The following is a 23307-nucleotide window of genomic DNA, read 5'->3' on the forward strand; positions in this document are numbered from 1 at the left end:
GATCAGTAAAAGGTCTGCAATTTAGAGCATTTAATTATAGGTTGCATTTTTTTCCACATTGGCAGTCTTATTCTGACATTCATTATCCCTTGTAGTGACAATTAATTTAAATCCAAGTGATCAAACATCGACAGCTATTAGTCTCAGTTCATTCTAATTCACAGACCTTCATTTTCACAAAGTCCTGTAATTATCTTTGGAAACTGCCCAAGGCAGCAGAGCTTCCCTTTGAAAATTGGCTTTTGTCAGTAAATTGGTCATGATTTGCTTGTTACTGCAGTAATTTAATGTATAATTTTATGAGATCATATATTTGCACAGCCCAAATAGAAGTATTTAAATACACATATTGATTATTGAGGCAACAAACAGAAGTTCTCATATCAATGCAGCTTTCTGTTTCCTTTTCATCATAAATTCCAGTTACCAACTCAGTACACACATTAAATATTTTCTTCTTAAGTTTTTTTTAAATAAGGTGCTATTCTAGTTGTACTTTCTTTGTCGTATCTTAGGACCGTTTTGCAGGGCTTGTTGAATCAGAAATGAAATTAGAAGACTCTGCACAAGTACTTGCACAACACAAAACTGTATATTCTATTTAACTTTATTCTCTTCTTTTCCACCCTGATGTTGAATTGTTCATTTCAATACAGAATATCATAATTTATGTGATAATTTAAAGTAATCAAATAAAGCAAGTTTTGCAAAAGTTACAAATGTAGTAAATTTAGCACATTGGTACAGGGCAAACACAAGATTTGATTTTCTTAAAATGCAGAAGACTGACCACTTTATTATGAGCTATTTGTACTTCTGGTAATAATGTTTGAACAATATTATTATGAAATTAGAAATTAGAAAATTGTAAAATTGTGGACTTATTGGAGTCATTGAGATATGCACCCAATTGACCTACAGCTGCTAGTAAGTTTTGAATGGTGGGAGGAAACTGGAGCACCTGGAGAAAACCCACAGATCGTACCAACTCCTCATGGATAGTGACGGATTCGAACTTGGGTCGGTGGCGCTGTAACGTTGCACTAACCACTAGGCTAACTGTGTCGCCAAAGGTCTATTTCCATGCTAAAGTGACTGTTGTTTTATGGGAGAAAGTTTTTGATTCTTTACATAATCATTACATAAAGGAATTGTTCGGAAAGGTGGAAGTACTCATTTTATTATTAAAAAAGCGCCTGCCTGCTGTTTACTCAATATCTTGAGGAAGGGCTCAGGCCCAAAATTTCAGTAATGTATCTTTACCTCCTATGGATGCTGTGAGACTTTGAATTCCTCCAGCATTTTTGTGGCTTTACTTATAAAATATTTGATCAATTAAACCTGTTGTGCAAATTGTTTCACTTAAGCATTGGAGGTATTTGGCAATGAGAAAGGAAGATTGATTGGAGATGAATGTCACTGAACTATTGTTCAAGTTCAAGTTTATTATCATCTGACTGTACGTGTACAATTCGACAAAAACAGTGTTTCTCCAGACCATGGTGCCCACACAGAAACTAAAACTGTATATAACAGTTCCAGTTCTATCGAAACAAAACAAAGGCTTATTCATTGTTGCCAAGTTTTTATAAACCTCCCCTTGATTAAGTATTAAAATAGTTTCTCCTACTCCAAGCCAACATATTCAGTGTACTTCAATCAGAGAAGATTTCAGTTTTAAACAATGGTTCGTTTTGGCAAAATTCAATGCCTTTTTTTCAAAGTACTTCATTGAACATAAAATGGTTTTGGATATACAAGGGTTAGGAAAAGTTCAACATGCATCTCAATTTAAATTTTTAAAATCTTAATTTCACATTTTCTATTGATTTGCCAATTGGTTTACTTTGCACAGCTTACAGCACCAGGAAATATTCCCTTGTCATACATATTGCTTTAGGAATGTATTAATTAAATGTCAGCAAAACATTGGGCAATTTTACATCTGATTGGCATTGCAGAATTTTCTTGTACTGCATTTTATCAAGGTATGTTCACCCTGTTCTGCCATTCCCACTCCATATTCCACACTCCCTCACAAAGGGATGCAAAACATTATTTAATACAAAAACAAAGCAATTTAGGTCAAGTTTATTGTAATCTGATTGCACAAATACAATCCGATAAGACAGCGTTCTCCTGTCCTTAGTGCAAAACACGGAGACACACAAACAGTCATAACACATATTCAGCCAAACAATACATATGTAGGACAAATATCCATATATACAAATAAATATCGTTTAATGAATACGAGATTCTTGGATGGTCAGTGTGAGCAGTTCCTTTAGTCGTTCAGCATTCTCACTGCCCGTGGGAAGAAGCTATTCCTCAGCCTGGAGGTGTTGGGTTTGAGATGCCTGTATCTCTTTCCTGATGGGAGCAGCTGAAAGATGCTGTGTGCAGAGTGGAAGGAGTCCTCAATGATATGGCATGCCCTCTTCAGTCAACGATCCTGGTAGATCACATTGATGTGGGGGAGGGAGACTCCACGGATCATCTCCGCCACTCTTATGGTCCTGTGGATTGACCTCCGATCCATTTCTTTACAGAAACTACCACACTGTGATGCAGCCTGCCATAAAGCTCTCAATAGAGCTCCTGGAGAAGGTTGACACCATGGTTGTTGGTAGCCCGCTTCAGTCTTCCCAGGAAGTGCAGTTGCTGTTGTGCCTTCCTGACAAGTGAGGAGAGGTTGTGTGTCCACAGTGAACTAGTTAAGTATGCAGTTGAACATGAAAATGCGATGCAAAAAACAACCTGATTGAAAAACTCTAACAGGTGAAGCACCTTCTGAAGGGGTGGGGATTGATTGTGGAGATTTCGTTTTGAGACCCTGCATTAGATCCAAAGCATTAACAATTCTTTTTCCACCATAGATGCTTCTCAACCTGCTGAGTTCCTCCACCTCTTTGTTTTTCAATCCAGATTCTAGCGTCTTCAGCCCATTGTGTCTCCATAAAAATACAATCTGCTAGAGGAAACTAGCTGCTCCATCGAGCCTGTCTTATGCAGTCATGCTACAATTAGAGGCCCCAGCGCATTTAAGTAAAAGCTTTGTTTTCTTTCCACATCACTTAACATAAATATTTTTTTCTCTGAAGTCAGTAGGAGAGAAGTGCACAAGAAACCAAAATTGGACTGCTCCACAGGGAAGAGGCCCCATAAACTTTGAGCAGAGTCCTAGGGGAGCCATAACTGATAAAAGGTTGTGAATGGCTAGTTTTCACTACCAGTAGGCATATAATTTCCTGGGAGAAATAGATAACTAGATTTCAGAGAAAAGTTCTTCTCTGACCACCCAAAGTAAACAAAATACCTTCATAAAAACCCCATTGACCATGAAATATGATCAACCATTATGGTGCACAAAAGTGCTGGAGAAACTCAGCAGGTCGTGCAGCCTTTTTGAGTATTGCACAACAATCCCAATGTCTGCAGATTTTCCTATTTAACTTGACCAACATGACTTTTGATTGCATTGGTCTTGCCTCAGCCATATGCGTGGTGTTTTTTTAGAAATTTTAAGTTGAAATGCTTGAGAAACGCATAGAATGGAGTGAAACAAGCAAGTCTTCAGATGCTGTGAAATCACTGTTCCTATTTTTAACAATTGGAAATGAAGCACCAAATTAGGCCTTGCTGGGCCTTTCAACTCTGATACTTTCATGGACTTTTATGTTCCTTTGCTACTGTGTGGTGAAAATCCATATAATTCAGCTTTTAAATATTTCTTGTTTCACACATCGAATGTCAGAAACGTGCTGGTTTGGGACCCATATCAATGCACCTTCCTTAATTAGTATTCGGTAAGACGCCCCAGAGGGCTGTGAGCTCAGCCCGCTCCTGTTCACACTGCCGACCCATGACTGGAATATAGATCCAGCTCCCACAGAGTCGTCAAGTTTGCAGATGACACAAGGGAGGTCGGCCTCATCACCAACAGCGGAGGTCGGCCTCATCACCAACAACGGAGGTCGGCCTCATCACCAACAGCGGAGGTCGTCCTCATCACCAACAGTGGAGGTCGTCCTCATCACCAACAACGACGAGTCGCACTACAGAGAAGAGGTGGAAAATCTCGTGATATGGTGCAAGAGGAACAACCTGGGTCTCAACGTGGACAAGACAAAGGAGATGATCCACTACACATCAATAGATCTGGAGTGGAGTCCACTTAACTAGTAACCTATTGTGGACACACATCTCACTGGTCAGGAAGATGCATCAGCGACTGCACTTCCTGAGAAGACTGAAACGGGCAAGGTTACCAACCACCATCAGATTATCCTGGCTGGGCTGGCTGCATCAGAGTGTGATGTGGTTGCTGTCGAGAATTGGGTTCTAGGTCACTCCGTTAGGACCCTAAGAGTGACAGAGAGGATCACTGGGGTCTCCTTTATCCCCATCAGCATGATCTACCGGGATCGTTGTCTGAAGCAGGCACACAAAATCGTTTCCTGCACATGGCATCTTTCAATTACTCCTGTTGGTAAAGAGATTCAGGAGGATCAGACCCAGCACCACCAGGCTGAGGAACAGCTTCTTCCCACGGGCGGCGAGAATGCTCAACGACTGAAAGAACAGATCACACTGACCACCCGAACTATTATTTAGTAAACAAGTCTATCTGTTTATTTATTTATTTATATGTATGCTTTTCCTGCGTATGTATTGTTTGTCTGTGTGGTGCGCTGTTAGCCAGAATCAGACACACACAAGGTAAAGACTGTACAACAGGCTTTAATCCACAAAGATTTCCACAGAGCCAGGCTGGCTGTAGCTGCAGTTAAAAAAAATACACTTTTTCCTAAAAAACTGAGTGAGGCTTTGGGAGGCCGGCGCGGGCTTATATCCCGGAGGGTAATTGACACCCGACCGGGTGGGGCTTGATCCATTCAGGCCGACTGATTGACAGCCGGCCAGGTGTTGTCCTGTCCTCTGCAGATGTTGTCCCCTGCAGTAGGCCGGTGGTGTACCACCACAGTCTGTATTTGTTTCATGTCTGGTACAGTGCCTATATGTTTTGCACCAAGGACCGGAAAACGCTGTTTCATCAGGTTGTACTTGTGAAATCAGTTGATGGTAAACTTGAGCTTGAAATGGATGTGGACATCTGTTGGGTTCTGTGTGTTTCTTTATGAATCTAAGCAAAATTATAATTGTACATTCTTGGTTTATGATGTTACATTGTCTTGCAATTGTATTTTAGACAGATGGACATTTCTACAAGAATGGGTGATTAATCCATACAGGACTCTTTCCTTAGATCCATTTAATTGACCTATTTTCTTCCCATATTCTTCAATCATCTATCTCTTCAAAAAGTCTTATTCACTTTTCTGAACTTCTTTTGGAATATTCTGGTATTGCCCTTAAAATGTTTTACACAATTCTTTCTGAAATGCATAAAAATAACCTGTACAATTTTAAGCAATTTAATAAAGGATCAAAATGAACCACAGAAACAATTTTTAAAAGTTTCTCATTTAGATGTACATCACAGTAACAGGCCCTTCCGGTCGGTCCATGAGCCCATGCCGCCAAACGCACCAATCAACCGAAAACCCCACCTCTCCCCCCCCCCCAATAGATTTTGAAGCGTGAGAGGAAACCCACACTGACACGGGGAGAAGGCACAAACCACTTGTAGACAACACCTGATTCGATCCCAGGATGCTGGCACTGAGACAATGTTGTGCTAAACCACTATTGGTAACAGTGCTTTGCAGTCAATATTTGAATAAACATTGAAATACCATTGACCCTTTCTATAATTCTTGAGCTCTGCTGCATTTAAAGATTGGAGATGAATTTTGTTCTTCTGGAAATCCATTGAGAAATTAAAAATCACATGCATCTCTTTGCTACATTTCCCCGTGAACATATTTCCCCATATGCACATCATGCGATCACGTGTATTATAAAAATTCCCCTTGCAATAATGAACTCCACCAGTCGAGGCGCTGGTGTCAGACTTGCATCTTCCTTTGCCTGAGCCTACCTTGCTTTGCATCTTTACTGCTACCAACATTGTGCATTTTTCAATTCAGATAAAAATAATATACAGTTAAAGTGATAAAAAGTTCAACAATGATGTTTGATTTTAAAATGGAAACTGATGCTAGAAGCATCTTCTGCTCCTTTTACTGCTACCATCAGGAAGGAGGTACAAGAGCCTGAAGACACACACTCAAAATTAGAAAACAGCTTCATCCCCCTCCACCATTAGATTTCTGAACGGACGATGAACCTCTGGATCCAAACTCACTTTTTTTTGCACTAGTTATTGTTTTTTTAATCTTGTATTTATGGAATAGTAATTTTGCACCTTGTACATTTCATGACCAGTAAACTTGATTCTGACATTGAATTGTGTGCATATCTTGGAGAACTAGGTGTCCTCCATGCCCAGGAATGGGCCAATCCTGTTCCTTGAGGATTTTTGTCCATTCAGATCAAAATTGACAAATCTCTGTACAGAACAGTACCCTGTATCTGAGATGCTTGGGACTAGTCATTTTTCAGTTTTTGGGGCGGGGGGGGGTTTTCTCCCGGTTTTCAGAATAATGGATCTAAGTAGCGCAGAAACATCAGCAGAAACCTGTATCAGCAGGTTAAACAGGCAACAATAAACAACGGCAAGTTTTTCAAGCACTGACATTGTGCCATAAGTTTCATTTCACATGAAATGATGTTTAGTACTTACCAAAAAATACTTGATCTCTGCTTAGAAGATAAATGCAGCATGAAACATTAGAAATTCTCCTTAGTGGCTTTTTCAAATGTTTCCTCCAGTGCCATTTCCCTCATTAATAATGGTTTTTGTCTTTTCCTGCCGCCAGTCCCGACGCCTCCCCATCAGTCCCCAACACCTCCCCACCGCCGCCACGGGTCCCTGACTATGGTCCCTGTTCCTGGGAGTCTGAGACGACTTCTTCAATGCAGACGGCAGTGTACCTGATGTTGAGAATGGAATTGCTGTCGCCGACTCTAGCTGCAGCAAATGCTAAAGACTCGGACCCAGCTCCATTTGGCATCTTCCTGGCCAGAAGCAAAGATTTTGTTTTGAACCACAGAGCTCTGTTGTAATCAAACTGGTGCCATCAAACTGTCAGGACCCCATGTGGGCAAGTCAGGTGGTGAATTTTCTTCAACTTGTGACATCATGTCAGCGCTAAAAAAAAATCAGTTTTTGGATCATTTTGGTTTTCGGATCCTCAGATAAGGGGTACTCGAACCAATACTACATTGGGTTTGACTCCCTATGTGTTATTATCAGTCCTGGGCAATACTGGAATATAAAGCAGCTCAGAGATGAAGGTAGGAAGGGCAGCGTTGAGAAATAATCCTAAAGGCAAGTTCTCTGAAGCAAGAGCATGCAATTCCTTTCATTGTGCCTTTTAAAAGTACCTACACACAGATTTATGTCAGTAATCTTGAATTTGTAAAGGGGTTATCACATTGATATAGTGCATCTATCATAAGGCAGTATACAATTTACCTTTATTTACTAAGAGTGACAGAATTGTAAACAGACAAATTACATCAAGAAAATAGTGTTATATTAGCTGACCACACAGTTTTTGTCAGCTATTTCTGTAGCATTCTTTTACCTGGAGAAATGTAATAGATATTCCTGGTTATAATTTATATTTAAAATTCAATTTAGAAGAAAATGCTGCTTCTAAACACCTGAGACGAGATGTGTGAATACTTGAGCACAATCTGCATGTTTCAGCTTCATCCAGAGTACCAAAGTTGTATACTGCCTCACTGGAGTCTTGCCAGGTCAAGCTTGTTTTAACCTACATGAATTGGACGTTGCTTAACCCTTCCCGAATGTGCACACCACATTTGCTGTGCTGGCTGAATGAAACATAGAAGATAGGAGCAGGAGTAGGTCATTCGACCCTTCGAGCCTGCTCCGCCATTCATCGAGATCATGGCTGATCTTAAAGTTCAGTACCCCGTTCCCGCCTTCTCTCCGTAACCTTTAATACCCTTATACTGAAGAAATAGATCTAATTCCCTCTTAAATAGATTTAATGAACCTGCCTCTACTGCCCTCTGTTGCAATGAATTCCACAGATTCACCACCCTCTGGGTCAAGAAATTCCTCCTCATCTCGGTCCTAAATGGTTTGCCTATTATCCTCAAACCATGGCCCCGGGTTCTGGATTTTCCCATCCTTGGAAACATCCCATCTGCATCCATTCTGTCCAGTCCTGCCAGAATTTTATAGGTCTCCATGAGATCCCCTCTCAATCTTCTAAACTCCAGCGAGTACAATCCCAATTTGCGCAATCTTTCCTCATGAGTCATTCCTGCCATTCCAGGTATCAGCCTGGTGAATCGCCTTTGCACTCCCTCCATTGCAAGAAGATCCTTCCTTAGATAAGGTGACCAAAACTGCACACAATACTCCAGATGGGGTCTCACCAAGGCCCTGTACAGCTGCAGTAAGGTATCCTTATACAAGGATAATTCCTATACTCAAACCCTCTTGATATGAAGGCCAACATTCTATTTGCCTTTTTAACCACCTGCTGTACCTGCATGCTCGCCTTCAGAGACTGGTGTACAAGTACCCCTAGGTCTCTCTGCACTTCCCCATCTCTTAATGTAGTTGCTGTTTATTCAGCAGGGTCTGTCTGGCTTGATCAAAATACACCCAGCCATTTAGACCATTAGAGAGAACTAGTCTCTTACATTTCAGAGCACAGATGAACTTGAATGGCATTGCAACATTAATAGACTGAAACAGCAATGGTGTTCCAACAGTGGACATCAGCTTTTTCTCGAACTCCATGAACCTTGTGTCTAGAAAAGCAATGTAACAAATTTGGAAGAAAAGAACATAAGTAGCATTTTATTTTTATTTATTTGTAATACCTACAATAAAAACAAAATATTGTCTGCAATTCAGTTAGCTGAGTAAGTCAAGGAATCACTGAAAATTTGGCCTTTCAAGAGCTGATGTATTATTTTATAACTTGTGGTCTTTCTGTACAGTCCAGAATGATTTCATTTGTTCACATCTCAGTTCCCTTGCCCCAGATTTAGGGAGTCTATTTCCAAGTTTAACCTTGGATTATCAAAGGGAAGAATAAATATGGGTTTTACTACAAAGTATTTATCATAAATAAACACGTCTAATTTCTCTATATTTTGAGAATCCCAGTGTTGACATTCTCTGTCATTTATTTGAACTTCTGCATTTTAGTAGTTCAACAATCCTTTTTGAATCTGATTGAACCTCTTCAGTATTTCCTGCAATTCTTCAGAATTTGGGATCATTAACCTCTATATTGTTAATTTTGGGTGGGTAATTTGTAATTTTTTTCTCCTTTCTTTGTCTTCCAGGTTGTAAAAGGTCTCACCTACCTGTGGAGTCTAAAGATTTTGCACCGAGGTACATAATGGTTTTTATTCAGCATTTTTAAAAAATGATTATTTCTTTTCCCTTTAAATATCAAATATTCTGGAAGCTCAAAATAATTCATGTGGTGGGTGAATGTAAAACTAACATCAGCAATCTCAAATACCTTTGCTTGGAGCTATTGCAAAAAACTGAACGCATAGCTAAACCACAGTTGCTGAGTGGTATATTCAGCAGAAATAAAGGAGTTTAGTTGTTTCACAAAAAGCTAATATTTTAATAAAATGATGGTACAGTTCCACAGCTCTCGTGCCCTGTGTCAATCTTGACCTCTAGTGCTGTCGCTATAGACCTTGTGTCTTCTTCCATGTGACCAAATACTAACGAGCTGCAGCTTGATTGGCCACTGTAAATTGACCCAAGAGTGTAGATGAGTGGTAGAATCTGGGGGATGTTGATTGGAATGTGGAGAGAATAAAATTGTACTTCGTGGTCATGAAGCTTAGTTTGCAAAGGACCTGTTTCTGTGTTTTGTTATATGCTTTCCTCCAGTCCCATGACTCACTAAGTTGACGAGGAGAATAAGTCAGCCAAATGCTTTGAACACAAATCTTGACAATGGACGTCACTGTCAACAGAAATCACCAACTATCCTAATCACATCAGGAAGGAATGGCCTGGAATGTCTCCTCTTTTTGTTGTGCAGACCAAAGTGGGGAGTCACAGTCATTCTATCTCTGCTCTGCCAAGTGCCAAGGATTAGTACATGTGGGCAATAAAGGTCAATCTGGACATGTTGATCCGAACAGCCCACTCACTCTGTGTTGTACAACTCACAATACAAGCTTTATTTTAAACCATTTATAAAAAATATTTGAAGCCTATTAATTGAGACACTTTGGTGGAAATGAACTTGCCTCATTTATCAGATGATTCCCATTAATCCAGCCCATCAGTATTGATCTTATCCTCCACATTAGCCACATCTCCATCAGCTGGCGCCAGCTATATTTACAAGCTTTCAAAATCACAGTTGATTCATTCGTAGGTGATGAATCTCTCTAAAATCTTATGTGTAAGATTCTCTTTACTACATGTTGATATTTGTGTTGCAATTTAGACATACTGTACATATAGAACAGGAACAGGCTCTTCCGGTCGATGAACCCATGCAACCCAATAACATCCAATTAACCAACAACTTATGGCAGACTAAAGGCAATTTCCTGTAATATTACATTTCTGTTTTATTACATAACAATAAATAGTATCTGGGCACATGGAAGTTTTGTTGCCCATTCCACTCATGCTTTATTATGAGGATCAGGGCCTGGCAAGATGGGAGGTGCATCCATTATGACAGCTTGATTGTCAAATCAGATTCTGGTGGAGTAATACTAATTCTTTAGCTTTTGGAGGTTTTTTTGCTGATTATGGTCTGGGATAAGGTTTCTGCTGAGGTTGATGAAAGATTGAACACCCATGGATTTTCTAAATCAGTATTTGCAGTGGCGTGGGTAAAAAAAAAACATTTTAAAATGGCTGGCTCCAAAATCTTTCATGTTCCCATCAAATGATGATTGGCAGACATCCACCCTTAATGTAAGATCAGCAGCACTTTGGAATCACAGAAGTCTGTATTACCTGAGACATCCCTGGAATATTGAGGGGAAGGAGGGAGATACACTGGTACAGGTTCACCCCACTTTTCGAAAGTAGAACGTTCCTATGAAACCCTTCGTAAGCCGAAATGCCGTAAAACAAAGAAGTGATTAGCATTAATTTATATGGGAAAAAATTTCTGAGCGTTCCCAGACCCAAAAAATAACACACCAATTATTACCAAATAACACATAAACCCTAAAATAACCCTAACAGGAATGATATGATAAATACACAGCCTTTATAAATGTGTTCACCATGATTAAAACGCTAAGTTTTACGCTAAGCATAACACCCATACGAGCTCTTTTAAGCTTTTCTAATTGCTTAGGACACATAGATGCAGAAAATAAATCAAGATAAAGCATAAATACTTGCAAAGCTATGGCGGCTTGATGTAGCTTGGCAGTGCCACTCTCGCTGCTCAGGGTTCGCTGCAAAACGCTATTTTCTCCCCGCCTTTTTTTGGAAAAGCGAAAATACTCTTCGGATCCTTTCGGTTAGCGAAAACGGATACTAATGTAGATCTTTCATGAAAGTGAACTTTCGAAAAGCGGTGGGTGGTGGGGGGGGGGGGGGGGGGAATACCTGTAATTTAAAATAAAGCATCAGTAAACCATGGGGTAGTGAAATTATCTTGTTTGTTTTTTATTATTACCAGAAATAATGCTAAAGAATGGGTCTTCCTGCAGCAGAAACCTTTAGAAAAAGAAGCAGCCACAGAGTTAATTACTATGAGCAATAACATCCTTTTCTTAGTATATATCATTGCAAATCTTTTGTTGATGTCCTTAACGATGGTTACTAAATAGGGAGAATCAACTTAAAAGTTATTCCTCAGCCATAGATGAAAGAAATAAAGTAGCATGCAGAGTTGATATTGATGCACATAGGGTTAATGATTGTCCCTGTGCTTTTCTCAGTTGCCCTGTAGTACTGAGCTCGGTAAGAGTTCAAGCCACTTCCTGATGATGACTCTTCAACAATGTTTAAAATTGATTATCATAAAGCTGATTTTGGGCAGGTTGGGGGCATCTGTTACTCTTTATTCCAGCTAGTTCCTAGCTCAGAATTGACAGCTCCCTCCTGTGTTATACTGTGGTTGAGCTGATGCCTTACAGGAGAGGGATGCTGCCAAAGCAGAGGGTAAGGACCTCCAACAGAGCTCGCTGATAATTCATTAAAATTGAACATTTTTAAAAAATGGTGCAGGATAGATCTTTCTTGGTTATATCAATTCTCATGATATTAAATTATTTTGTTATATGTTGCGGGGTTGCGTTGTAATGAGAATATTTGCTTCTGTGAAAAATCTTATTTATGTTATTCAGGAGCATTGTAAATATGTGCAGCAGGTGCAAAGCTTGTCGCTTTAATTTATATAGCCTTTGTGTTGCTTTCATCCCCTACATTACTGAGTCATAGCTGTAATTACAGAATCATTAAATTCTGAGGTGCTTTTAAAAGGGTTTGTGTCTGCCTCCTATTTTTGTCCCTTTGCAGATGTCAAACCCTCTAATATGTTGGTGAACACACGAGGACAGGTCAAGCTGTGCGATTTCGGAGTGAGCACCCAGGTATGCTCATGGGGACATCTTTATTCAAATCACCTGGCCACAAGTCAAGGAGATCCACAACAGTGGCACCGAGCTCAGGGAGAGACTTATTCACATTTAATCTCCAAGTGCTTTCCCTTCATCAGTGTACGATTGTTCATTGTCTAATGACAGAAAAAGTTGCAGATATTGTCATTACCATTGAAAAATAGAGCAGTTCATTGAAATGCATACTTGATACAAAATGTTTGGCCAGACAATGAGAAGGGCATAGCGCATGCCGTGTCTGGGGATCTGTGGAGGCCTGCAATAAAAATGAATGCGGGGATCAACAATGGTGGTGGGCATTTACAAGGCGGTGCACAAAATTTAATTAATTTCCATTTTTGGCCCTTGAGACAGTTGTGGCGGTGACCTGTGAACTTCCTTTGGTGTTGATTTGAATTGCCGTCGCCCTTTTTAACTCAGTCAAAGATTTTGAAGCAATAGAAGGTCAGCGGTATATTAAAAGTTGTCAAAGTCTATTCTCCCCAGTGCATTTTATGTTCTCCATTTTGTCAATGTATAAGCAGACAGCTCATGTCATCATAGTGTGCTATTCCCCTCTGACTGAAAATTTTGTTCTGACTGAGATGTTCAGAAAACTGACTTTGTTATCAGCGATTCTGGGTGAAGGAAGTTTTTTTGTAGTCATGCTGAATTAAAGGTCATGGAATTATTTTTGTTTTCATGTATTCTACGATTGTTTTCAAACACTCAAGAAAATGTAGAACATAAATTTAGTGTATGAAGTGTTCAAAGATTGTGCTGCTTTGCTACAGGGTGTGCAATCTAATTTATGAGAAGATTTTCTGTAAGTTTGGCTTTTACTTGTCAAAGACTACTGGCAAACTAGTTTGGTACTCTAGCGATTTTTACACCACTGAGAGGCATGGTGGGTAGCATGAAGCCAGATTTTGATTGGCTGATACAATACCTGATTCTTAGTTACTGATTTTGAAGGTGGGTGAAGAGGAAAATTTATCACATTCCCTTAGTTCTCTGATCAGGCCCAGGTGAAAGTCAAAATTCTGCAGCTATTTTAATCTGGAGATCATGCTCCACTCTACAAGGCACGCTAGATGATCCTTACCATTGTGAGTCCATTGTTATAAGCTTCAGCAGTGCCCAAGTCGAATATTTTGTGCAAGACCAAGCTGAGCTGAATGGACACGAAAAGTAAACAAACATTCAGGTCATTTTATGGCGAGGCAGGCGGGGGCTTCAGGCACGAGAGCATTAGAACCAAGGTGATAAAGGGCTTCAGTCATCAAAGCCTATTGGGGACTGAGGGTTGAGAGACAAGCCATGGGAGAATCAGGGCCTGGCAAGATGGGAGGTGCATCCATTATGACAGCTTGATGGTCAAATCAGCTTCTGGTGGAGTAATACTAATTCTTTGGCTTTTGGAGGTTTTTTGCAGATTATGGTCTGGGATAGGGTTTCTGCTGGGGTTGATGAAAGATTGAGCACCCATGGATTTTGTGGGTAAAAAAAAAAACATTTTAAAATGGCTGGCTCCAAAATCTTTATGGCATGTAATTCTTCTGCAGCCGAGCGTCTCCGGTAAGATTAAAATTTTTCTGATTGCTGTAATATTAGTGCTAGATACTCCTTAAATGGCTGAATGAATTTATTCCTCTTGAGCAAGAGATAGTGAGGGTTGGGTGTTGATGGCCAAAAAGTAAAGTATCAATTCAATTAATACTTTTGTTTGGAGGCTAGACCTACCCAGTTCCTCCCTGCACTCCTTTCATCTCCTGTGCCATTTATCAAGATAACGATTATTAACAGTCAACAGTTACCCCCCATGCAATCTCAGGAGATGCCCGCACCTTTTACCTCTTCCCTTTCCTCCATCTGAGGACTCAAAACAGTTCTGCCAAGTGAAGTAGTGATTCACTTGGACGTCTTCCAATCCATTGCACTGCATTTAGTGTTCACATTGCAGGCAGCTCTACACTGGAGAAACCACCAACACAGATTATGACTATCCCCTGTCTGCAGAGGTGCCTGCCATGTTAAATCTCCACTCTCCCCACCCCCCCCCCCCCCTCTGACTTACCTTTCTGTGGTCTCCTGCCCTGTTATAACAATGCATTTTTTGGGAACATCACCTCATTCTTTTACCTTCTGGACTCAATATTTTTGGATAACTTCCTTTCGGAACTGGGGGTGATGATTTTCATCATTCATGTCTACTTTGGTGGGAAGTAGTTTCTGAGATATAGAAAATGCCTATTATCCTTGGACCTTTACTGTCGGAGAGCAGAGTGTTGGAAAACAGTGAGGTGAAACACTGAAGTCTGCAGATGCTGTGATTATAGCGAAAATTCACAGTAAACGCTGGAGGAACTCAGCCGGTCCCTCAGCATCCATAGGAGGTAAAGATAGATCACTGACATTTCGGGCCTGAGCCCTTGAAGATATAAGCAAATCACAGGCAGATGTCTGAATGAAGACTGGGAGAGAAGGGAGGAAGAGGATGCCAGACCAACAAACAAAAGGTGATAATTGGACATGATCAGGGGAGAGGTGAGAATTGATTTTGGTTCTGTGAAAGGAGACAGATGGAAAACAGTGGGAGCAAATTCTGTTGAGTGAAATGAAGTCTTGGGTGTTTGGCCTTTCTGAAGAATCCGCACCTGTTATGGGTGTCAGTGAATTACTGGGCCTCCTGCAGTTTTTCCTCACCCCATCTTTTCAATGACTCAATCACTGGGTGTTAGCAGACTGGCTGGAAGCCTGCTGAAACCTGGTCAGGCGGGAGTGGGCCTAGTGGCATCAGGTCAAACGAGAGCAAAGGGCTTTCATAGCACCTTCCTGCAAGTGTGCCTGAGCTTGGAATCTGTTATTCCTCACACCTCTATTTTAGGTAATCATAGATGCAAATATTCGTTAGTCATTAATAATTCCTGTTTAGATCATAACTCCCTGTTTTCTCCTATAGCTGGTGAATTCGATAGCTAAAACATATGTGGGAACAAATGCATACATGGCGGTGAGTAAATCTACTAATGTCTCGTGTTATAAAATAAGAGCCTTTCCTAATAATGCCCATACAAATTGAACAACGTTGTATTTCTTAAGGCAATCACAAAATACATTGTTTCAATTTATTTTCTAGCTCTCTAAGCTACTTTTAACATGTGAAATGTAAAAGTCATATATAGTGCCAGAAAGAAATGCCATTATCTCCTGATAAATACATAACTAATTTGCAGAGACATGCTGTGTGGGCATCCAGACTTTGAGAACACAGGTTGTGCATTTTCCTGGGTTCGACTTTGTTTCTACATCTTTCATTGCAAAGAGATTGGAGGATTGACGGCAATGCAGTTGTTGATGGAATCTGGCTCTTATCTGCGAATTTGTCAGCTCCTTGTGCACATATAACATTTTAAACAATGTCCCAAGAAAGCAGTGGAACAGAGATTAATAATAAATAAATAAATCGTTCTTTTACAAGCATTTATAAGTCCTCAGCCACCGTTTAGATTGCGTGGGGGTTGTGTTTGCTCCTCCAGATGTCTGCTTCAACCTACAGATCGGGCACCCAGATGTTTCATTCTTATTTATGGGGTTGGGAAGAGACAAACCATGCTGCTTTGAAATGTGTCTTATTCCCATATATTCAAATCAAAACCATATTGTTATTGCTGTTTCTCCTATTATTAAAGATTTTGCAGAGTTTGTGCATACCCATCCACAAATGTTGTCTGTCATCATCATTTTTTTTCTTTAATTTACCATGCCAACAATTACCACTTTAATTGCCCTTTGCCAGCTGCTGTAATTGCAGTGACTGGCCACAAAATGGCTACATGGGTCTAGTTTCTGAAGCCTTTTAGACAACTTTGTTGTCTTGATATATTTTTTAAAAAACATCTACTTAATTATTTGTAGGTTACAATGTATGTCATTTCCCCTTTTCTAAATAAATCTGAATAATGTAACTCCACAAATTAAAGTGAGAATTAATATACCTGAAGCTGCAGATCCCTTTCAAGAAGAAAGGACAGGCATATCTTGAAAGGATTTTTTGGTTTTTCAAAGCTTATGAGAAATTGACAATCTGTTTACTTTACCCTAACTAAAGGTATACTCTCACAGTTGCCTGTCTTTAATTGATTAGTTGTTAGTCTCTTCCATTACCCACAATGCACATTTAGCCACCTTGGATAAACTGTTTATTGTGGGGAAGCTCCTGACAGAATGCTTGTGGAGATAAGAAACATATAATTCACACTTTCTTATTTCTAAGCATCTCGAGCTCATTCCCATGGCTCAGCACATTTATCCAGTGTCAAAGAGCTGTATTTACAAGAAGGCTTCAATATTCGATCTTTGGTCATCTTGGGTACAGCTATGCACCCTTGTGTACAAAATGGAAAGTGTTTTATAAATCCCTGGCCCTCTTTCATAGCCAGAGGCCACTGTCCATCTTGAACCCCAACTATCACATCGCCCCACTGTTACGTAGCAGTGTGCACGCAGATGTAAATATTGGGTGTTTGAGATATTTGCGAGTCAGCTGCGCCCTTGGGCCTAAGCCTGAGCTACTGGCTTTATGAAAGGTGGAGAGAACATTTTAAATTTTAAAAAGCATCTTTTCTTTTACCCTTTTTCAAAAAAAAACAAGTTGTATTCAGTTGGCAGTCTGTCAAAAATCAGGTGGTCAGGAAAAGCTCACCATCAGATAATAGAGATAAAACTACTCTCAGCACTTTAAAGGGAATCGTGTTATGGCACTCACTGATATATAAACCAAGCCCAAATATATATTTATTATTTAGATGGGGACTAAATTTTCAGTATAATTGGAGAAGGCCTTGGTGTTATTTATTGATATATTTATTCAGAGATATTTTTCTGTCTCAGCAAGCTTTCCAACAATGTGATGCTAATATTGTTTATTATAGGGGGAAAAAAAAAGCACAGCTGGGCAAGTCTGTAAAGCTTACTTCAAACACAAGTCTCTTTTTACTCAATGGTTTTTGCAGCATTGTCTTAATTGGATGGAATTTATTTTCTGCTTTGACTGAAGAATAGCTTGTGAAAATCCAGCTTAGACACCTTTACCCATTAATCAAATTACATTGTTTCTCGGTCCTTCTGTTGTGTCTCAACAGTACTTTGTGTAATTGTAGCAAGACTTCCCTACCTGAACAAGTACATTCACGCTAACTTCCTTTGGAAACACCATGTAGAGCAGCATTCTGCAGTCTGTTTAAATAAAGCATTTTTCTGTTTTTCAACCTACCATGGTGATTAACCTCAGATTTGCTCATGTACACGTCGGCCAATTTTTTGCCCGGTCGCTGTGCAGGATGTATCATCCTTTCCAGATTGCTCTTCCCTCTAGTTGCAACTTGCCATCCCACTTGTCTATAAACATCCACAACTTGGCTGCAATTCACACAGTACCTTCAGCTAAGACCTAGAAATATGTTGTAAATAGGTAAAGCTTCTGATGTATAATGAACCTGAAATTTATCATAAATATTTTTGTAGACTAGATTTATCTAGATTTCAGATTTATTGCCAGCATACATACATGACATTGCATACAACCCTGAGATTCTTTTTCCTACGGGCGAGGCAGAATGACCATTTATTAGTAGTGCAAAAGAAACTGTACACAATGTATGCATGTAAACAAATAATGAAATGTAAACAACTGGCTGTGCAATACAGAGAGAAAAAAAATCAATAAGAGTCCTTAAATGTGTCCCTGATTGAGTTTGTTGTTGAGGAGTCTGATGGTGAAAGTGGTGCAAGTCTTGTGGCACCGATACCTCTTTCCTGATGGTAGCAGTGAGAACAGAGCGTGTTCTGGGTGGTGTGGATCCTCGATGAGTGCTGCTGCTCTCCGACGGTGGCCTTCCCTGTAGATGTTCTCGATGGTGGGGAGGAACTCCCTTTTTCTACGGCTTTCCACTTGGGTATTGGTGACCCTATACCAAAATGTGATGCAGCTGGTCAGCACCCTTTCCACCACACATCTGTCGAAATTTGCCAGGGTTTCCAATGTCACACCAATCCTCTACAAACTTCTGAGGAAGTAGAGGTACCGATGTGCTTCCTTCACGATGCCATTAGTGTGTTGGGTCTAGGAAAGACCCTCTGAGATAGTGACTCCCAGCAACTTAAATTTGCTCATCCTCACCACCTATGATCCTCCAATAATCACTGGATTTAGTTAATCTTTATATCTTTAAGCATCTTTACACTAACTTGGAAATCCCTTTCAAGCCCCTGTCCAGGCAAACTTACCAGTCTCCCACCAACTTCCAACTCTAATCCAGCTGAACCAAGTGCTGTTCCTCTGTTAACTTCCCATTCTGTTGCACATTCTCCTTCTAAGTGCTGTGCTTTTCTTTCACATCTTAAGGTATTAATTGCCCCTAAGTGCAAAGGAATGTGGCAGAACCTACGAGTGTGAGGAGAATAGTAATACAGTTAGTGTAGAATCTGCCTGAAACGCTGCCGTCGGAGATGAGCAGCAATCGTCAAGGGTCCACACCACCCCTTACCTGGTTTGTTCTTGCTGATGCCACTAGGAAAGTGGCCTAGGTGCCACAAGGCACGTACCACCAGGTTCAGGAACAGTTGCTCGCCCTCCACCGTCAGACTCCTCAATGACAAACACAATCATGGACTCATTTAAGGATTCTTACTTCGCACATTATTTATTACTGATTTTTTTTCTTCTACATATCTTTTCTTGAGTGCCAGTTCAAATTTATTTATCATCCAAATGCACAACACTATGAAACAGTGTTCTCTGGTTCTCGGTGCAACGCACGGCAAACACACCTATAGGCTTGCCACACATGCAGACAAACAGTACTTGTGCACTGCACTTACTTACAAATATTAGAATAATTAAATATTATTGTTAACTAAATAGTTGAGTCACAGAGGATTTGTATGAGCAGTTCATCAGTCATTGGGCAGTCTCATTGCAAGTGGGAAGAAGCTGTTTCTCAGCCTGGTGGTTCTGGCTGTATCTCTTTCCCAATATCTCTTTCCCAATGGGAGGACAGTTTTTTGCACAACCGATAAGTAGAAATTCTGCCTGGCCCACAGGAAAAAAGATCTCAGCATTGTATGTGATGTCATGTATCTTGACAATAAATCTGAATTTTGAACTTCAGAATTAACCTGATTGGGTACTTGATTGGTGCAGACTCATTGGTCCAAAGAGCTTGTTTCCAGGCTGAAAGACTCTTAAACATTTAATTTTCCCTGTCCCCTTCTGTAACAAACTTCATCATGTTGTCTGCATCAGTACCAGATAATATAAAACCTAGGGAGCAAGATCAACCAGGTGATCTGATCTGAATTAAAAATTAGGGGAATCAGGGGAGAATAGAATTGACCAAATTCGCATTTGGTGTGAAGTAGGAAATCCCACCCGACAGCAGTGAATACCAATGGAATTGCAACCTCTCTTCAAACATATATTTCACACAAGAAAATTGAAGGATAATTGAAGATTTTAGACCCCCTAATTCTTCCATTTAACAATTGATTGCTGAGTATTTTTCTCATTCTTGCTAAGAACTTACATTGTAGTTTTGCATTTATTGGGTTACCCTTTTGGCCTTCATTACTGTTGATTATAGCCAATTATCGCTGTGTAATTGAATGGGAAAAACTGCTTTATTTAATCATATAACCTGAAGGTTAATGTAAATTAGGTTTTGACGGTACTCTGTAGTGGGAGAATCTATAATTACAACTGGTTGTATATTTTCTCATCCTTCTAAAACAGCAGATTTAATTTGATTTTTTTTATCACTGTACAGCCATCCTATTCTCTTAATTTAATGATTTCTCATAAATATCTTCCAAAATAATAAACATTCCGTGGCCAATTTGTAGATGAAAAGGCAAATAAATGCTTTTATTTCCTTGACACAATGAAAAAAAGATCAACTTTATATAGAAAGGAAAATTAAACATTCGCTGGTCAACCCCTATTTACTCGCAAATGCTTGAAAATGATGTTTGATTTTGGCTGATCCCCAAGAAACTTGAGAGTCTTCTGAGGCTGGTTTAAAGATTTTTCCTTTACAAGTCAGATTCCAGCAGGGCCAGACTTAAATCATTAATGAATTACTAATTTTAACACAAACTGGTCATTCATATTCTTATCAGTTCACCTTCTGTGATGTCGTATGTCACCAATTTTATTTTAATAAATCTTTACTGGTAAAATTTGCATCATGTTTTGAGTTTCATGCTCACTTCCATCAATGAACTGCATTAAGAATTTAAAGTGGCAATATCAACTGAATGGGGTAGATGCCTCATTAAAGATTTAATGTTGTTGCCTCAGATGCATAATGGGGCACAGATTTGTGGTTCCTCCTGAATCAGAGTATAATCAGATGGATTCTTTTCATCTGCCTCTGAGAGCTTTGAACTAAATCAGCTTTGGTGGAGGCTTCAGTTGTGTGGTCTCCTTGCTTTCCCTCATGAAGCAAAATTCAATATGGGTGATGTGAAACAAGAAAGTCTGTAGATGCTATGCTTGAAAGTGCTGGAGAAACTCACCAGGTCCGTTTTTGAGCCTGAAACAATGGATGTATATCTTTGCCTCCCGTGGTCACTGTGGGACCTGCTGAGTTTCTCCAGCACTTTTGTGTATTTAGTGTGGCTGGTAATGCTTTCTTTATTAAATTGAGTGATTGATATATTTAAATAAAATGAAATTATTCAGTTACATTTTTCATCACATTTCAAATACATAGCTCTTAAACTGTTAATATATTCAATTACAGCCGGAAAGGATAGCAGGTGAACAATATGGAATACATTCAGATGTGTGGAGTTTTGGAATCTCTTTTATGGAGGTTGGTGAAACATCTGTTTATTTGTTACATCTAAGAACAAGAATGTTCTCCTCATTTTGTTGACTCCTTTTTCTATTCCGTCATTTGGAATCTGATGGAACTTGGTTTAAGAACCACTGATGAAAGCTGTGATTTATTTAAAAATTTTCAAACATATATGAGCAAATTCAACATATCAATACAAAGTAGAAACAAATAACAATCTAAGACTACATACATGTAATCTATATCCCCACCCAAAAACTGCCCCCTCCCCCCAAATACCCTCCCACCCTCAGAATAATCAGTGGAGAAGTAAAATAAAGTACAGTTACATAAAAAGAAAGACTTTGAGGACATACCTACTTTATCACAATCTTTTAATACATTCTAGAGGAAATTTCTTGTGGGTTCAGAGGTACAGGAAACCCTACATTATAAATTTAAACCTAATAATTGGATATACAGGTGTCAAATTTGTAGATGCATACCATGTTTATTTCTTAAATTATATGTAATTTTTTCCAAAGGGATACAATTTGGAATATCTGTGTTCCATTATGTGATTTCAAAATAACTGCAATATTATTTTCTTGCAACTGCTAATGCAATTTTAACAAACTCTGATTGGTATATTGATCATTTACTTGTGTAAATCACAGGAATCTTGAGTATATTATGGAACTATTCCCTTTTACGGTGGGTGTCTAAAAATCCAGATTGCTCAGAGATTGGGTGGGTCCGGGTTTTTGGATGTTCTGGGATTCTCGGGCAGTATTTTTAAAATTCAAGTCTAAGGAGGAATAAAGAAGAGATGAACAGGTAAATGTTGATAGTTTAATACAGCACGCTTCAGTTATCAAAATGAGCAGCTTTAAAGAGAAATAAAGACAAAAAATGTAGTCACTTGTTGCACTTAATCAAAAGGTCACTAAATTAAAAAAAGTTTGAGAGTTTTTGAAAGGTCCAGATTCTCAGGTAGTTTGGATTTCTGGACTTCTTCTGTGTTGATTTGATCCAGTGGAGTGTAACATGAATACTATAGAAAATTCTCGATCTTTTCCCTGCATTTATACTTTGACAGACCCAGCATCATTTGGCGTTTTACTTCCAAGACTATACCTGTATGTGCACTATACCTTGAGAAATGTATAAATACATATTTTTAAAATTTCAACATCTATTAGTACAAATTAATTGAATAATTAAACCAACCACTTCCTTATTTCATTGCATTTTCCTTTAGCCTAGTAAAAAGTCTAAAAGAGCTTTGTAAGATCAACATCAATCAACAAATTAAGGCTGAGATAGATGGGCAAAATCATGGTCGAAGGTATATCTTATGGTGGGAAAAGATATTTGCGGATCTAATTTTGATTTGGTAGCTGAAAAAACGTGGCAATGACAAAATCTTTAAATCTACATTCAAACAAGAGCCCAGCAGTATAGCAGTGCAAATGTTTGGAGGTTGTCGGCTTTGAGAGACGATTTGATTTTCAGGCATTTGAAAACCAAAACGAGGATTTAAACACCAGTGCATTGCTTAACCTGGAGTCAGTAGAAGGGAGTAAGCACAGGATCAAGATTGGTTGTAAGTTAGGCAGCAGAGTTTTGAAAAGATCTTGTAATTATGGAGAGCATGTATTTGAAGTGGCAACAAAGGCATGGATTATTGTGGTGTCAGCAGTAAATGAACTGAGGTGGTCCGCGTGGAAATGAAACAATTTTGGTGACAACTCATATATGAAGTATGAATCTAAATTCACAATATACATAAATGATCTGTAAGAGGACAGTGCCATTTACCCAAGTTCGCTGATGACAC

The 23307-nt window shown here is 39.3% G+C and overlaps 1 protein-coding gene across 20 annotated transcripts in view; it reads left to right on the forward strand.

The window, feature by feature from the left end:
• The window catches only part of map2k5 (mitogen-activated protein kinase kinase 5), a 241798-nt gene that overhangs the window by 130136 nt on the left and 88355 nt on the right, over window positions 1-23307 (forward strand). For all 20 annotated transcript variants that reach the window (XM_069910483.1, XM_069910481.1, XM_069910485.1 and 17 more), the window contains 4 exons: window positions 9367-9415; window positions 12548-12621; window positions 15590-15640; window positions 21432-21503. In XM_069910483.1, the coding sequence (XP_069766584.1) occupies window positions 9367-9415; window positions 12548-12621; window positions 15590-15640; window positions 21432-21503 (246 nt within the window). The remainder of the gene's footprint in view (window positions 1-9366; window positions 9416-12547; window positions 12622-15589; window positions 15641-21431; window positions 21504-23307) is intronic.

The sequence above is a fragment of the Narcine bancroftii genome, chromosome 14 (genome assembly GCF_036971445.1).
Source record: "Narcine bancroftii isolate sNarBan1 chromosome 14, sNarBan1.hap1, whole genome shotgun sequence".
NCBI classification, from domain to species: Eukaryota; Metazoa; Chordata; class Chondrichthyes; order Torpediniformes; family Narcinidae; genus Narcine; species Narcine bancroftii.